The sequence below is a fragment of the Kogia breviceps genome, chromosome 3 (genome assembly GCF_026419965.1).
Source record: "Kogia breviceps isolate mKogBre1 chromosome 3, mKogBre1 haplotype 1, whole genome shotgun sequence".
Classification (NCBI taxonomy): domain Eukaryota; kingdom Metazoa; phylum Chordata; class Mammalia; order Artiodactyla; family Physeteridae; genus Kogia; species Kogia breviceps.
Window position 1 is genome coordinate 92,180,186 of NC_081312.1, and position 19,157 is coordinate 92,199,342.

The 19,157-nt window shown below is 38.0% G+C and overlaps 1 protein-coding gene across 4 annotated transcripts in view; it reads right to left on the reverse strand.

The window, feature by feature from the left end:
- Window positions 1-19,157, reverse strand: part of CEP152 (centrosomal protein 152) — a 100,732-nt gene that overhangs the window by 51,725 nt on the left and 29,850 nt on the right. For all 4 annotated transcript variants that reach the window (XM_067030704.1, XM_059058588.2, XM_059058586.2 and 1 more), the window contains exons 9-12: window positions 17,321-17,521; window positions 11,484-11,631; window positions 9,765-9,856; window positions 8,839-9,002 (exon numbers count right to left, since the gene is read on the reverse strand). In XM_067030704.1, coding sequence (XP_066886805.1) covers window positions 8,839-9,002; window positions 9,765-9,856; window positions 11,484-11,631; window positions 17,321-17,521 — 605 coding nt within the window. The remainder of the gene's footprint in view (window positions 1-8,838; window positions 9,003-9,764; window positions 9,857-11,483; window positions 11,632-17,320; window positions 17,522-19,157) is intronic.

Consider the following 19,157-nt stretch of genomic DNA (forward strand, 5'->3'; position numbering starts at 1 on the left):
GCAAAAGATGTGAATAGACATTTCCCCAAAGAAAATATATAATGGCCAATAAACACATGAAAAGATGTTCAACATAATTAGCCATTAAGTAAAAACCACATCATTAGCAAATCACCATGATGAGAAACCATTCCATACCCATGAAGAAACTATAATTTTTTTAATGGAAAATACCAAGTGCTGATGAGGATATGAAAAAATTGAAACCTTCATTCATTGCCAGTGACAATATAAAATGGTGCAGCCACTTTGAACTGTTTGACCATTTTTCAAAATGCTAAACAAAGAGTTTGAAAACATATGTCCACTCAAAAATCTGCAGCATTATTCATAATAGCCAAAAAGTAGAAACACAGAAACAATCCAAATAAATGTCCATCAGCTGATGAATAAATAAGCAAAATGTGGTAAATTCATACAATCGAGTATTATTTGGCTATAAAATGGGTTAAAGTACTGATACATGCTACAACATGGATGAACCTTGAAAGCATTATGAGCTAAGTGAAAGAAGCCAATCACAAAAGACCACATATTATATGAATCCATTTAAGTGAAATGTACAGAACAGGCAAATCCATAGAGGTAGAAAGTAGATTAGTGTTTGCCTGAGCTGTGAGGACAGGATAATGGGGAATGACTGGTAAAAAGTATTGGGTTTCTCATCTCCTAGAGAAATGGAAATAAAAACACAAATAAACAAATGGGACCTAATGAAACTTAAAAGCTTTTGCACAGCAAAGGATACCATAAACAAGACCAAAAGACAACCCTCAGAGTGGGAGGAAATAGTTGCAAATGAAGCAACTGACAAAGGATTAATATCCAAAATTTATAAGCAACTCAGGCAGCTCAATAACAAAAAAACAAACAACCCAATCCAAAAATGGGCAGAAGAACTAAATAGACATTTCTCCAAAGAAGATATACAGATTGCTAACAAACACATGAAAGAATGCTCAACCTCATTAATCATTAGAGAAATGCAAATCAAAACTACAATGAGATATCATCTCACACCGGTCAGATTGGCCATCATCAAAAACTCTAGAAACAATAAATGCTGGAGAGGGTGTGGAGAAAAGGGAACACTCTTGCACTGCTGGTGGGAATGTAAATTGATACAGCCGCTATGGAGAACAGTATGGAGGTTCCCTAAAAAACTACAAATAGACCTACCATACGACCCAGCAATCCCACTACTGGGCATATACCCTGAGAAAACCATAATTCAGAAAGACTCATGTACCAAAATGTTCATTGCAGCTCTATTTACAATAGCCAGGACATGGAAGCAACCTAAGTGTCCATCAACAGATGAATGGATAAAGAAGATGTGGCACATATATACAATGGAATATTACTCAGCCATAAAAAGAAATGAAACTGAGTTATGTGTAATGAGGTGGATGGACCTGGAGTCTGTCATACAGAGTGAAGTAAGTCAGAAGGAGAAAAACAAATACCGTATGCTAACACATATATATGGACTCTAAGGGAAAAAAATGTCATGAAGAGATTAGTGGTAGGATGGGAATAAAACACAGACTTACTCGAGCATGGACTTGAGGATATGGGGAGGGGGAAGGGTGGGCTGTGACGAAGTGAGAGAGTGGCAGGGACATATATACACTATCAAATGTAAATTAGATAGCTAGTGGGAAGCTGCTGCATAGCACAGGGAGATCACCTCTGTGCTTTGTGACCACCTAGAGGGGTGGGATAGGGAGGGTGGGAGAGAGGGTGATGCAAGAGGGAAGAGATATGGGAACATATGTATATGTATAACTGATTCAGTTTGTTGTAAAGGAAAAACTAACACACTATTGTAAAACAATTATACTCCAATAAAGATGTTAAAAAAAAAAAAAAGTATTGGGTTTCTTGTGAGGGATATTGAAATATTTTAAAATTAGGTTGTGGTGATAGATGGACAACTCTGGGTATACTAAACACATTGAACTGTGTACACTTTAAATGGATTAATTTTATGGTATTTGAAATACAGCTGACCCTTGAACAATGTGGAGGGTTGGGAGCAGCAATCCCCCCCACCACCTGTAAAATAAAAATACATGTACCATGTTTACTGAAAAAATCCACGTATAAGTGGACCCCTGCAGTTCAAACCCATGTTGCTCAAGGGCCAACTGTATATCCCAATAAAGCTGTAGAAGAAAAGGAAAAAGAAAAACCACCTAATGTATGAGTTCCCTCTAAATAAAGGCAAACCTAATCTATAGTGTTTAGGCATGGATAATTAGGTCTTAAAAGAACAAAAAGCCAGAAAATAATTACCGTAACAGTTAAGATAGTACTAACCTCAAGGTTATGACTGGAAAGAGGAATATGGGCAGCTGCTGACAATGTTTATCTCTTGGCCTTGGTGGTAGTTCCATGGGAATTCACTTTAAAATCATGCATTAAGCTATACACTCATGTTTCACACACACTTCTTTATGTGTTACATTTCACAATTTTAAAAGTTTTAAAAGGTAAAATAAAACTATAAAAAGTACTAGAGAAATACCATCAAGAAATCATAAGGGGGCTTCCCTGGTGGCGCAGTGGTTGAGGGTCCGCCTGCCGATGCAGGGGACACGGGTTCGTGCCCTGGTCCGGGAGGATCCCGCGTGCCGCGGAGCGGCTGGGCCCGTGAGCCGTGGCCGCTGGGCCTGCGCGTCCGGAGCCTGTGCTTCGCAACGGGAGGGGCCACAACAGTGAGAGGCCCGCGTATCGCAAAAAAAAAAAAAAAAAGAAATCATAAGGGAAAAAAAGTGATGGATCCAACTTTATAAAATTTTTAAATAGGAAAAGTGATAACCCTCAGCAATGGATAGGGTACAGAGAAATAGGTACTATCACACGATGTGGGTAATAATGCAAACTACAGGGTTGCTTGACAACATTTGTATCAAAAGCCTCACACACGCATACTCTTTAACAAGAATATTCACCCACATCTTAAGGAAATAACCAAAGACATGAATAAAGACTCGACAACAAGTATGTTTATAATACTGCATTACTTACAGCTTAAAAAAATTTTAAACAGTGCATTACTAACTAAAATATAGTTCATTCATCCACATATCCACTAGTATTTACAACATTTACTGACATCTAAAGATTTCAGAACGTACTAAGTTAAAAGATACATTATAAAGTAGTATATTCAATAGTATTTTATCTTTAGAAACCTACAAAACAGATAATGTGTAAGTTAATACCAAAATGCTAACAGTGGTTTTCTTCATAGGGGGTGAAGTAAGATTATGGGTGCTTTTAATCCATATTTTCTAATTTTTCCATAATAAAGGAGAAAGTTACTTTTGAAAAGAAATAAATAGCTGATAGTATGTACCCTTAAAGTGATGTGATGAAAATCGAACCTCATCTGGTTCCACCTATGAGAAAAACATCAAATTCCAAGAGAATCTTCCTTCCTACAAAATGCTTGACCAGTATTTCTCAAACTGTCAAGGTCATCAAAAACAAGGAAAGTCAGGAGAAACCTAAGGAAAAACGACTCCAAAATGTAAGGAGGTATTCTGGTGCAATCCCAGAACAGAAAAAGGACATGAGGTAAAAACTAAGGACATCTAAATAAACTATGGATGTTAGTTAATAATGATCCATCAATATTAGCTCATTAGTTGTAGCAAAGATACCATGCTGTTGTAAGATGTTAACAGGGAAAAATGGATGCACAGTATAGGGGAATTCTTTGTACTATATTAATTTTCCTGTAAATCTAAAAATGTTCTAAAAAACTAAAGTCCTTCTACGAAATTGAGTTATTTGTAGTGAAGTGGATGGACCTAGAGTCTGTCATAAAGAGTGAAGTCAGAAAGAAAAATAAATACCGTATGCTAACACATATACAGGGAATCTAAAAAAAAAAAAAATGGTTCTGAAGAACCTAGGGGCAGGATAGGAATAAAGATGCAGACGTAGAGAATGGACTTGAGGACGGGGGAGTGGGAAGGGTAAGCTGGGACAAAGTGACAGAGTGGCATGGACATATATACACTACCAAATGTAAAACAGCTAGTGGCAAGCAGCTGCATAGCACAGGGAGATCAGCTTGGTGCTTTGTGACCACCTAGAGGTGTGGGATAAGGAGGGTGGGAGGGAGACGCAAGAGGGAGGAGATATGGGGATATATGTGTATGTATAGCTGATTCACTTTGTTATAGAGCAGAAGAAACTAGCACACCACTGTGAAGCAACTATACTCCAGTAAAGATGTTTAAAAAAAAAAATCTGAACTAGAAACCACAGACCTACATATATTTTTAACACTTCTGGCACATTATTAAATAAAGTCAGTTTGCGAAAGAAAAGAAAAGAAAAGAAAAGAAAGAGAGAAAGAAAGAAAGAGAAAGAAAGAAAGGAAAGAAAGAAAAAGAAAGAAAAAACTAAAGTCTCTAAAAAAAGAAATAATAGTACCTGAATTAACGTATTTTTTCCTGTTTTTCAGTTTCAGATGATTTCCAATGAAATGTTAAAATATATATATATACACACACATACATATATATGTATATTGTGTGTAATATACACACATGTACACAGAGAGAGAGAGGATGAACAAAATATTAGGCTTTTTTAATATTACAAAAAGAGATCCTGGTGATATACTACATATTTATCAATATACACACTTCTGTAAGTGTAATATATAGTGTAAATATGTCTGTATGTGTAGATCACCAACTTAAACCACTTCTATTTATATAGAAATGTAAGACATAAATATAATTATATAAGAAATATAAAACATATTGCAGTGCATCTTCCTGTGCTGTAAGACATGAACTAGCTTTCAGCAGTTAACAAATTACGCATCCCTAACTTCTTTTTTTACTGAACGTTGACCACTGAAATAGCACATCATGTACTCCTAGAGGGAGCCAAGTCAGAGCAGAGAGAGTGCTTGCTAAAATAATTTTCTCTTCTTTCTCAAAAGGGAAAAGTCAGCAGTGTGACCAGCCCTGTATTAGGCTCACTAGTGAGCCCTGTGAAGGTTGGTTCCCCTCAATCCAAATAAACTGTAGTCCCTTATGAAGCCTGCTGAGAAGACCCAGGGAAAAGGCATTCCACTTGTTAAATGTTTATTAGTTGAGCTTCGCAGCCAACTACAATAAAGGAGAGGGGAAGCTGTCTGCAGGCTGCATGAAGATTTAGCTACTCAAATTCCATGAACGTGAAATAGAACACTGAGGCTAAACCCTTAAAGTTTACTAGGCAGTAGCTTGAGGGAGGTGGTAGTTGGGAGTGAAAGCTTGGAGCCGCTAATATTTGGGTCAGTGATTTGAAAGCAGCTCAAGTCAACAAAGAACTAAAATTCTCAACACTGGGAAAGTGCTGCTTCCTTTTGTTCTAAGAACCACAATCCAGCAGAGGAAAGGTACAAATCTAATCTCTCCTATATCTCCTCTTACTTTGAACTAAGAATAAATATTTTTACTTTTTCCTCAAAGCTGAATTCTTATCCATTGAGGTGCTGGTGGGAGGGATGACGATAAGCTAATCTTTCTCACTTATCCTGCACTTCATTGAACATCTCCTTACTGAGCCTCAGTGACTACCCACTTGCTTCAGTTATTCCCCACTTCCTTGGTTGAATGCAGCTGGCCTGGCATTCCTTTTGGTACGATAGCAATGTGATATCTCAAGTTTGTTATCTATAGGAATGTGCTTTAAATTACTGTAGGATTGGGGTTATAAGTACTAATTAAATAGAAGGGGCAAAGAAGTAAATACATTTTAGTAAACATCATGATGGAGTAAGTCTACTTGGAAAGACAAACCTATACACATATACATGTATTATCTACCCAATTCCCAGGCTAATTATGGCACAAATTAAAGTAATAAGTTGGAGAGAAATCTTTTTTGGCAGAAACTAAATCTTTAATCCTCTAAAACAAACAAACAAACAAAAAATATATATAGAAGAATGAAGTTTAAGGCAAAAAGGTTTGACTGTCATGCAAATAAAAACCAACAGATTTACATGACAGTCAAGTTTTGGGTTTAAGTACTGGTTCTGCTGCTAAGGGTCTGTCTTCTTGGGCTAAGGAGTTCAGCTCTTTGAGCTCTAGTTTTCCCAGCTCTAAAATGATAAATGTGGATCCCATGTTTTCCCCAAGATTTAAATGAGGATCAAGGACTTTTTGTAAAATATGTGTCCAATCAAAAGTTGATTAATATAAAATATGATCAATGGTATATTTTAACCAAGCATCTCTTAAATAAAATAGTAACAGCTACCACTGATTAAGTGCCTAATATGTGCCAGGACTTATTACATGAGGCCCTTTATAGTCATTATCTATTTTAATCCTTGTTTTATCACCCAAGGGATACGCTATAATCTACTTGATAGAAAAAGCCTGATAAGAAAACAGGCTCAGAAAAGTCAAGAAACGTGCCCAAGGTCACAAAGTTAGTAATAAATGACAAAACTATGATTCAAAACAAATCTGGATCTAAAGACCGTGCTCTTTCCACTAGCCCCTTAGAATTAATCTGGCATTAACAGGAAATGAGGCATTCACAGCAGTAAATTTTCCAGATGAATACATTTTAACTTTAAATTTTTATGTAAATCTGTTTAAAGCGCATTCATCCTCTTTTTGCTTTAATTAACTAACCAAAGCTGAAGGCTTTCTTCGACAACTGTGATCATGACTGTGGACATTATGATTGGATCAGAACAGGCCTAGATGTATAAAGCTGCTTACCCGGGTGCTCAGCAGCTCCAGCACTGTGGGTTCCCATAGTTCTCTCCTTGCTGAGGCATAGCCGTCTGGCTGAAGCCCTGGCAGCACATCTCCCAACTCCCTGACCCAGTTACTCTGTGGTCAGTTAGAAAATCGGGTAACTCATGGGGTACCAACAAATCTAAGTCAATATTGCCCTGGTGGGCCATATTAGGGGCCCCAAGGTGGCCCCTAATAAATACATCACATAATCTTGGTCTGCTATTTGCTTCTCGGCTTCTTTCTAGATTGTAGTTGGGATCTGTTGAGATGAGAGTCCCTAAAGACTGACCTCCAGATAAATGGAAACTTACTCGACTAATGTAACATCATGTTCCACAGCATCACCTGATTGAGATTTTAATTTACTGAATCTCATTTTGCTGTTTTGAAAATGGAATCACAGCATAAGTTCTAAAACTTATTGTGGAACAAACCTTTCAGGAGATTTATACATTTGTATTTAGTTGCATGATACCTGAAACAACAGGTAGTAAATACTTTCAAAAAACATAACGATGGCAAACTCAGTCTTAATCTATGAACAAGATGGTGGTGGTTTCATTCAAGAATGCATTCATGGGGACTTCCCTGGTGGTCCAGTGGTTGGAACCCCACACTTCCACTGCAGGGGGCACGGGTTCGATGCCTGGTCGGGGAACTAAGATCCCACATGCCACACAGTGTGGCCAAAAGATTAAAAAATAAATAAATAATTAAAAAATAAATTTTAAAAAAAGAAGAATGCATTCAAGAAAGGCTTCCCTTAGCCTGAATACAATCTCTTTCATCTTTCATCTTTATCCCAGACCAGTAGAACAAACGGATAAATGCCCCTTCGTACATCAAGCATTACATTTAGCACACACTACTTAGTTGCTTACAACTGTGTCTCCTTTTCCCCATCAGACAAAATATAAACTCCCTGTGGGAAGGGAGAATGTCTATCTCATCTTTTGTACTCTACTCCCAGAGCCTTGCATAGCCCCTTACAAATAGCAAGTGCTTCAAAATATACATCCTTCCTTCATTTCATTCATCTTTTTTTTTTTTGCGGTACGCGGGCCTCTCACTGTTGTGGCCTCTCGCATTGCGGAGCACAGGCTCCGGACGCGCAAGCTCAGCGGCCATGGCTCACGGGCCCAGCCGCTCCGCGGCATGTGAGATCTTCCTGGTCCGGGGCACGAACCCGTGTCCCCTGCATCGGCAGGCGGACTCTCAACCACTGCGCCACCAGGGAAGCCCCTTCGTTCATCTTTTAAGTGTTTAATGATATCTAAATGTGCTCCCTCTTCTACCACGACCACTCCCCCCCAACTCCCATTGGTCCCTAGAAGGGACGATGAAGCACTCCCTTCCATGAGAGTGCGAAAAATATTTGTGTTAAGCAGTGTTAAAATATCTGCATTAAGTGTAAAAGACAGAATCCGTATTTTAAAACTAAGGTCACAGTGAGGTTCCTAGGGAAAATTAATGGTCATTTTCTCATATACCATTGATAAATGCCTACTTCCAACACACAGTGCTAACATCATAAAAATAATATGCCCCCACCTTAATAATAAAACATACATAATTTAAGTTGTAGAATTTAACTTACATATTTTAACTAAATCATTTTTATTTTATCTCATTGAAACTGAGGTGCCCTACTGCTATTGGGACAGTACAATATTAATACTTGATAATTTTGATTTCAGACATTGCAACTTCATTAGAAATTACTAAAATATATTGTTCTGCACTCAAGAACCCCTTTTATTATGTACCATCAATATTATTAATGTGAATTCTTCTACATTAAAGTATTTTCTAGATACGTCTTTTTTTTTTTTTTTTTTTTTTTTTTTTTTGCGGTACGCGGGCCTCTCACTGCTGTGGCCTCTCCCGCTGCGGAGCACAGGCTCCGGACGCGCAAGCTCAGCGGCCATGGCTCACGGGCCCAGCCGCTCCGCAGCATGTGGGATCTTCCCGGACCGGGGCACGAACCCGTGTCCCCTGCATCGGCAAGCGGACTCTCAACCACTGCGCCACCAGGGAAGCCAAGCCCCTAAAAGCCCCTAGATACCTCTTTACTTTGGATTTTTTCCAGTTGACTTTCTTTATACCCAAATCCACGTATGATTCAGTGAGTTCTATATTTAATTCTCCTTCTGAGTCACTTGGAAATATTCCTAGTTTTGTAGCAGATTCATAGAGAGAAATTTCATCTTTTAGTTCTTTTATTTCCTCCTAAAACACAAAATTATTACAAGTTATATCCATTACTTTTTATAAGAAGGAACTAGTCATTTTATTCTTCACAATTCATTTTAATGATTAAAAGAAGGCAGAAACGCTTCTTCAAATGCATTTTTGGCATACATTAAAAATATAAAGGTAGCACATGTCAGGTTTTCAAGTAAGTTGAATGAACAAATGAATAAATGAATGAGAAAACAGATGTAAACAGCTTCTCTCACTCCTCCCTCACTTACATTTTGTCCTCCACAAAAAGCCTCCCTTGAGCTGAGAAGCTGGTGGCAGCACACATTGGCTTACTAGAGTAGAGGACAGAGGAGACTGGTTTGCCAAGAAAGTGTTGCACTTTAGTCTGCCAGTGGTGAAAAGGCAAAAAAATGCCTCTTTCCAGTGGAGGTAATACTGGAACTCTTCCTCCAGTGGAAAACGTTAAGTGGTGCTGGAGGAGGATGTGAGAGAATGGCAGGTAACTTGTAGGTTTCCCACACCTGTAGATAAACTTATCTCTGGGACACCTCCAGAGATGAAAGGATATGCCATGCCCAGGAAGGGGCTGGGCCTTGGCTCTGCAGTTGGACAGACCTGGGCCTGACTACCTAGATGTGTGGGTGAGGTTGTGAACAACTCCCATGGGCTGGATTGGAGACGGTCCAGCCACCTCTTTTATATAGAGAAAGCCAAGGCTTAGAAAGGTGATGTAACCAATGCCTAATTCAGTTACCCATGGAGTCTCTTTCAAGTGGCGACACTCACCTGCAAAGCCTTGTTCATGTTTTCACTCATAGCATGTGCCTTTTGTGCTTGCTGCATCTGGAGCCGTAGCTGAGCCACCTCCTGTACTGAGCCTGTGGGAGAAACAATCATAGAATACACCAGATGTAAAGGGACAAAGTGCATGTGATGTACAGAAGAACTTGAATCCACTGAGGCTACAGAAGGTGGAGCTCTGCTTTATTACCTTTTAACTACCTTTTTAGGAGCACAAAGGTATAGCTAGTAGGACCCAGAAGGCATAGGTCCGGTGCAGACATTTCCAAGATTTAGTATGGCTCCCCATAGGTCCTTGGGAAGTTGAAGACACAGGCTACTGTGACCTTGCCATGAATCAAATCAGCCACGTCTACAGACCTTAACACTCCACAAGTCCTTTAATAGGAGCAGAACATTCCAGCTCACAGAAAGCCAGAGCAAAAATTCTTTGGAAACCATTTCTACTGTCTACATCTTGCTGCCTTTAACTTCTCTTTGAGTTCTTTTATTTCCACCACCCCACCTCCACATGTACAAGAAGCATATTGGTATTGTACTTTTGAAGCTCTAGTAACCTAATATTCTAAATGGTTAAAAGGTTCCCATTTAAAAAGGACTTTATTGGATTTCCTCAAAAGAAAATGAGCATCTGGAAAATGGTTAAGCAAAGTAATGATGGCATATAATGCAACAAAAGAAAATCATATTTTCAAAGTCTTTAATGGCAAGGGAAAAGGCTCAGTAAGTAATGCCATGTGAAACAAAAGGATACAAAACTGAACACAGAGGTGGGACCTAAATGTAGTATGATGAAAATTTTGCCTCCACCAAAACACAAACACACACATTTAGACAGTCTTTTCAACTTCTGAATAACCCACTCTTACATACATTGTATCAATAGTCTGACTGACATCATATGCCAAGGTCTGACTTTCATATATCAGTTGATGAATAATCATTGAGCTATCTTCAGTGTGAGCTATTCACCAGCAAATCAAGCAGTTTTGTCTGTACAGTAGTGTCTGTATAAACATTTGATTATTTTATTGCATTTTACTCTATCATTTTATTAAATAAGAAATAAAAGTACTACTGAAAGTGATAGGAAGCATATGTCTCAAACTTAATACCATGAAGACCATACTAGAAATCTTAAGCGTGACAAAAACGTAACTTATGGGCTTCAACTGACCAGGTAAGCGGCTACTCCACTTAGAAGACAAGAAAAATTAAAGTTATATAAAAGGATAGAACTATATGATCAAAGATCGAGTCTAAAAGCAAAATATAGTGGGATTTCATAACCATTTTTAGCTTTCAGGTATAGAACCTATCTTAACATATATTTTATTGTTCAATTTTTTCACATTCAGCTTTATTTTAAAATATACTGTGTACAGAAGCAGGGAACTGTCTATTTGTGTGTGTTCATTTCACTTGAAGGAAATACATTTAAACATTAACAACAGTTATCTCTGGGTAGTAGGATTATTGGCTATTTTTATTTTCTACCTTATACTTGTCTGGGTTTTCCAAATTATCTAATGAAAATACATCACACCTCCATACATATATACCAGTAACGATGTTAAAAAAAACTGTCACCAATGATCTTTTCTGTCTTTTCTGGATTGTTATAGTAACTCATGGATCCTACTGTGTGCTCTCCACATATTTCTACTAGCCTTCTGGGGAGCCACCGCCCACGCAGACACCGACCTGAGTGCAACAAGTTGGCACACTGCTTCTGGCTCTCCTCCAGGCTTCTTGTCAATCTGTTAATGATCTCAGTCTTTTCTAATTTGGTTGCTTCTTGATTCCTTTCCAGTTGTTTAACCTGATCTTTCAAATGACAGCAAATATCTTCCTAAATAGAAAAAGTGTCCAAGAAGTCATTTTCATGATCAGTTAGTTATTAAATATTAAACTAACAGTTATGATCTTACATACTTGGATTTTAAGTCAAATATAAAATCATCACCTGGCAGGACCCCCTCTTTTACAAGGTCAAGTAAACAGAACTGGGAGTCAGAAGAACACACTTATACGATCAAGTCATCAACTTCTCAGTCTTTTTTCTTTTGTAATTATGATAATAAAGGTTGAATTTGAATTTGATGGCTTCTAAAGTCCCTCTCTGCTCTACATTCACAAGGCACTGTTGTTCTAAAACTAGATTTTATTTAAGCCAAAGGAAATGTATTACATGCCTATTTGCATTTTACAGTCTCAGTATAACTATATGTATACATATTTAGGCAGACCACTTTGAACCATGGAATTTGTATCCCAAGTCAGCAAGGATACAGACAAACACATGGAAACTCACTCTATTCTGAACAGCCAAAAGCTCATTCTATTCTGAACAGCCAAAAATTACCTCTCCCTCTTCTGAACTTCTTTTAAACTTGATCTGTTTCTCTCATGTTTTTCTTTCTACCTTTTACATGTTTTACTTCTCTTAATAGTCTCTTTGAAGGTGCCTGTGCAGTGTCTTATACATACGGAGTGCTACAAAAAAAACACTTGAAAAATGTCAAAGAAAAACAGGCAGGATAAATGTGTGAGTGTATGGAAATACATGGAAATATATAGAAAATCTAGAGCATGTATATAATATATTCAAATGTCTACAAAAAGAAAATGTGTTTGGAAGTAATGAGCCATGAGAATCCCATTCCCAGGTAGAAGAAATCATCACCCCTCATTCAAAAAGGGCTACACAGGCTGAATTACAAGCAAATACCAGCACATGTGAGAGGCAGAGAAGTAAATTAAGGTAATTGGCTGACGTTACCTGAAAAAGCCTGAGGAAAATAAGTAGTAAGAGGAATATCAAGAAAGGACTTTGAAGCAGAGAGAAGGCATGTGGGGCCTGATTTATAGAATAATCTAAAACCCAGTAATGCCTTAAGGATACAAATAGAAAATACACCTCATAAGGATACTACTAACAGTCTCCTTAAGCAGAGGAAAGGGACTCTGAAGTCTCCTCTTTTAGCTTAAAAATTCATGTGAATTTTGTATTCTATTTCATAATGTAGTCATGTTTGCTTTAAAGTTTTTCTACCAAATTTTTGAGCAAAATGAAGCTTCTGGAAACTGGTCCATGTTTATTCAACCATGCAAACCTCTTGGCACACTACAGCTGACTCCGAGGCCAGCTTGAAAAGCTTGGTTCTAAAGCACCAAAGTAACATGGCAAACACAACGAATGAGCTAATATTCATGACAGTGTGAAAGCGTGTGCAAGAGGTGGGGGGACAACTAACATTTATGTGCCAGGGAGGCCACAATAGCTTTTACAAGAGACTGAGAACTTGCCAAAAAAAGTTCAAGAAAAAGTAGTTATGAAAACAATTACAAAGAAGAGGCAGACCATGGCAATAATTTGACTATATGCAACAATCAGTTAAGAGTTCCCCGGTAGCCTAGTGGTTAGGATTCTGGGCTTTCACTGCCACGGCCCGGGTTCAATCTCTGGTCAAGGAACTAAGATCCCCACAAGCTACATGGACAGAGACGGGGAAAGAAAGTGTCTTCGGCAACAATCAATTAAGCCACTCTGTTTCCTGTTGACAAGTTCAGGGAAACAGATTACACTCATAAAACTATGCAATTTAAATACTAAGAAACAAAACAAATAGTTCCATCTTTTCCATAATTAGCCTGAGTGAGAACACTCAGTTCAAGACTGATAGAGAGGCAGACGTCTTTTAAAACACAGACCTACTAGAGCATGGACCTGAGGATATGGGGAGGGGGAAGGGTAAGCTGTGATGAAGTGAGAGAGTGGCAGGGACATATATACACTATCAAATGTAAATTAGATAGCTAGTGGGAAGCTGCCGCATAGCACAGGGAGATCACCTCTGTGCTTTGTGACCACCTAGAGGGGTGGGATAGGGAGGGTGGGAGGGAGGGAGACGCAAGAGGGAAGAGATATGGGAACATATGTATATGTATAACTGATTCACTTTGTTGTAAAGCAGAAACTAACACACCATTGTAAAACAGTTATACTCCAATAAAGATGTTAAAAAAGACTGAATGAGACAATTGTAGTGATAAAGAGATAATAGCTGAATCCACTAGAGCAAATAGAATTGAACAGATATGCAGTGCACACACACAAAAAAAATGAGGATTAGGCTACACTCACAGAGGTCTGTGGGAGTCTCTTAGCCAATAGGAAGTGTTTAAGTACATATAACATTTTTAAAAAGGTTAGAAGATAGATCAGGTGAAGGTTATAACATAGAAACCAAAGTCCATGACTTCACCAAAAGATTTCAAGAAAACCAGAATGAATAAAGGTTTTATACCATCAAGGAGATAATCAGAGATCTTAACCTGTATCAGGAGGAAGTACTACAGAAGGCAGTTTGGACAGATGACCAGAGATCTTAGAATATGACACTTCTATGAATGGGAGAGACAGTTTGGAGGAGAGAGCCTAGGAGATAGTTTGCTATTAGAGTTTGCTATTAGAGTTCTGTCAGTGAAGAAACACTATGAACTGAAAGAAGCTCATTTCTTCTCATCTTCTCTGTCACACTAAAAAACCCAAGAGGAACTCAGCCAAAATAAAAAGAACTGCTATATGTTGAGGGTGTGTACAATCCTTTCTACCAGAAAAGCTGATGACTTAAGGAAAACATTAAATTAATAATATAATTTTACAAAACATGTTTTTCTCAAAATATACTAGTTACACAGAAATTCAAAAAAACACAATTATACGATGGGTTGCTACTTCTCCCATCACATGGAATAAGGTAGTCCCTGTATTGAGTTTTGTCTTTCAAAATATAATTAAATCTACATAAAACTTGTTTACATCCTGATGTTTAGCTGTTTTCAGTAAAAGTTTACTGAACAAATGAAATAATATGACTAGTTTACAATTATTGTCCTTTCCCTCCAAAAACAAGTTTTTCCCAAAGCAGAGATTTTCAACTTTTTGCAAGGGGAGGTATGAACTTGGAAAATCTGAATAAGCTCATGGGTCTTCTCAAAAAAACTGCATATACTGACACCCAAGAGAAAATCATACCCACAATTTCAGAGGATTCATCAGCTCCCTGGAGCCTAGTCATGGACTGCCTTAGGAGATGTCAGGTTAAGAATCTCTTGTCACTAGCAAAACTTAACAGTGTGTGAACATCTACTCTGCTACACTGTCATACACATAGGTACACACTTGTGTGTGACTACATGAGAGCCACTCAGAACCCAGACATTAGCAAACTTATTCAAGTTCATCTGCTAAATCACCCAGTTATTTCCTCGTTACTCTTTTTCAAGAGTTGTTTTATTCTTTGTAGACTGCTGAGTGGAGTAAAGCAGGAAAAGACTTATCTACAGGGGAAATATTTTGCTCTTCTTCAATAACTTTGATAAAGAAAAAGAGGGCAAGGGGCACTATGTATGTATAGTTACCAGTTATTGTAAGAAAATCTAAATCAACCGTTTCTCGTGCATTTTTCTGATTACAGGCACTAGCTCTCGGTTGATCTTTACAGCACCTCTCCAGTCAGGAATCTCAATTTGGATTCCGAGATAATATAGATTAACCTTTCATTAAAAATACTGCTGAAGACGTAGAGAATGGACTTGAGGACACGGGGAGGGGGAAGGGTAAGCTGGGATGAAGTGAAGGAGTGGCATGGACATATATACACCACCAAATGTAAAATAGATAGCTAGTGGGAAGCAGCCGCATAGCACAGGGAGATCAGCTTGGTGCTTTGTGACCACCTAGAGGGGTGGGATAGGGAAGGTGGGAGGGAGGGACATGCAAGAGGGAAGATATATGGGGATATATGTATATGTACAGCTGATTCACTTTGTTATAAAGCAGAAACTAACGTGCTATTGTAAAGCAATTATACTCCAATAAAGATGTTAAAAAAATATTGTTGAGCAAAAAAAAAAAAAAAATATTGCTGAGCCAACTGATAGCAAATTGACAGCACAAAAGGGATACCAGAAGAAACATTCCCAGGAAGGAAAAACCCTAGGCACTTTGGAATCACCACATTGCAAAGCAGTTATACAACTATAAGCAGAAGCTAACATCAGTGCTATGCTCTGCTCCATTAAAAAAAAAAGAAAGAAAGAAAGAAAAGAAAAAAGAAAAATCACTCACAGAACGCAACAGTGGAAAAGACCTTAATCAATAACGTCAATGTATGGTTCAGGGGTCTGAAGCCCAGTCAGCACAGAATTAAAACTTTGTTCTGTCTAGGGTTCTAGTCTAGGGTTCTTCTATTGAGGGGTTGGGGGAGGTGAGAAAAGAGAATGGAGCAGGCACAGGGGTTGAACACACTAGGAATTGCTCCCAGCCTGTCCCTGTGTAATTGTGCCCACGTCAGCAGAGAATGGAGAGATCCTCAACCCAGAATGGAAAAGCCACCAGACTCCACTCCTCTCGTCATGCAAGGAGGCACCACTCTCCCCGTCCAACTTTCATGCTGCTACCCAAACACAGACAAGCTTAGTAAAGCCATATCTCAAATTCCATTTGTTTAAAATATTATATAAAGTAGACTTAATAATTTGTCACAGGCTTTGTCTTTCCCCACCCGTATATATCCTTCACACTGATCAAATTCACAATATTTTTCTACATAAAAAGAATAAAAAACCTTATGTAGGAAAATAAGTCTAATAAAAACATAAACACATATGAAAGTAAAATAAAATGAAATGGTATACAATTATTATTGCCAATAACACAATCTTATATAGCTCTACCTAAATCATGGAAAAATTTAGAGTCAGCTGTATAAATAAGAAAGAACAACCCAAATCAGTGTGAATTTTAAGTGTGGTGGGATTTTCCAGACCCTCACATCTTATTATTCTTCTCTTCTTTCCTTGGGTTAAATTAATTCTGAAATTACCTTGAGAAAAATGATCTCTGAAATGTTATTCATTCAACTGATTCCCTGGGGTTTTGGAGCACAAGCGAACCCACTATCTGGCTCACCCTCGCCTTACAACATTTTATTCTCTTTGGGGCAAAGATAAAATAAAAACTGTGAAATATGCTCGAGTTTCATATCTAAATGATTTTAGATTAGGATCTCTTCCCTATTGATTACACTATTCTCCAAATTAACTCTTCTCCCAAGATCTAGATAATCTTTATTGACAGGTTAATAACTCAAACACTGGGAGACCCAAGAAAAGCCTTCTCCTCCCGGTTAGCTCCCAGGACAATCTCTCAAGTCCAGGCCAGCTCCCAGACACTCCTTCCTTTCAGTCCGGATTTTTCTAGGTCATGTGAACAATATGCACAAATACTCGACAAACGAAGGACTAGTAATGTGAGAGCTGAGAAACTACTAACCAATCCTATAAGAGGAAGGATTTCCAGTAAGATGTCTTGAAGGCATATTCATAGATAAAACTCTTTGGACTTTTAAATTATACTCATACACCTACTGCAAACATCCAGCATTTCTATATGATGAATTGCAAAATGTCAGTTATAAAAAATAACCAGTTTTACTTGTTTATAACAGTTGCTCATGTGAAATCATCCCAACCTGTTCTTTAAGTGCAGTAACTGTAGCATCCAATTTCCTTTGCAAGGACAGCACTTGCTCTTCATACTTCTTTGTGAGGCCCATAACAATACTGTCGTGCTGCTCCCTCGCACGCTGAAGTGATTCCGAATGACGCAGGTCCAGCAGCTGCTGCTTCAGGCTGTCCAGAGCCATTTCAGTTGTTCTAGACTTCTTAATCATCTAGTAAATACACACAGGACACCTATGTTTACGATATTTTGACTCTGTGCTCTTTATGAATTTTAACTCTAAAAATCAACCACGCTTAATTAAATGAAAGTAGAGAAGAAAGGGTCTCCCCATGGTGGCTCTAGTTCCTTAAGACTTCCCTAGCTGGGACCCACCAGGCCTATGGTTGCTGGAAACATTATTCACGGAGAAAAAAAAAATCTGTAGTTGTTCGAGGAGAGTGAAAGAGGATTTTGCGCAAATTATGGCAACATAGGTACCAGGCAAGGAATCTGCTGCTTCTATACCGGTCCCAGTGCTGTTTGCATCCGTCCTTTGCTCCAAGTGTAGGGGAAATCCAATTGTTAGGTCATAGAAAAATGACAACTGTTTCTTGAGAGACTGATGAAACCTGTCAATGGTCACTTACTAAAAAGAAAGTTTTGAAAACTGTAACTGTATAGTTGTTATGAAATAGTTGTGTAGCAAGTTAAATAATGGCTCCCAAAAGATGCCCATGTCCTAACCCCTGAAACCTGTGAATATGTTATATTACATGGCAAGGGGAAATTAAGGCTGTGACTGAATTAAAGTTGCTAATCAGATGACCTTAAAATAAGGAGATTGTCCTGGATTACTAGGGTGGACCCAATGTACACAGAAGGGTCCTTAAATGAGGAAAACTGAGGCAGAGAAGTCAGAACCAGTAATTTCTGGCTCTGAAGATGGAAATGGGCCATACACCAAGGAAGGCAGATGGCCTCTAAAAGCTGGAAAAGGCAAAAAAAAAAAAAAAATGTATTCTCCCCTAGAGACTCCAGATAGCAACACAGCACTACTGACACCTTTATTTTAGCCCAATGAGATCCACGTCAGACTTCTGAACTTCTGACTGTAAGGTAGTAAATTTGTGCTGTTTTAAGCCACTAAGTTTGTGGTGATCTGTTACAGCAGCAATAGAAAACTAATATACTTGGTGATGCTGTTGCTTTTTTAATTTATGCTACTTTATTTTTTATAAATGCAATTTCTAACTTATAAAAAGATTACAAAAGATTATGTAGGTTATGACATAAAAGCAATTCAACTCTTTAATAATTACCATTTTTCAAAAAGTTTAAAATGATGATAATCTATATTACACACAAAAATTAAAATTTCAAATGAGGCCTCTTCTTCATTCTGTTCCAAAGATTGCCTATTTATCCAAATGCCACTTTAACTGCTTAAGACATTCATTCATTTGTTCAGTAAATAAGGTGGACACTTTGTGCCAGGCAGGGTTCCAAGCACTTAAGGACATGATGACAAAAACAGCCAAGGTCTAAAGTCCTACTACTTTCTGGTGAGAAAAGACTGACAATAACAAGTAAACAAAAGAGATAATTTCAGATATTTTTAAAATAGTGATAAAATAGGACACAATGAAGGGGAGTAAGAATGTGAAGCAATAGGCTACTTTAGATGTAAGGTGGATGGGAAGTCCTCTCTGTTTTTAGCTGAGAGCTTAAGGACGAGAAGAAACCAGACATGAGACAACATTCTTTAACCTTTTCCATTTAACCTTCCTCAGAACTAGCCACAAATCTCATCTAAAACCAGGTCACTTTCATTTTTCACCACCAAAATGGTATTACTCTCGTGAATC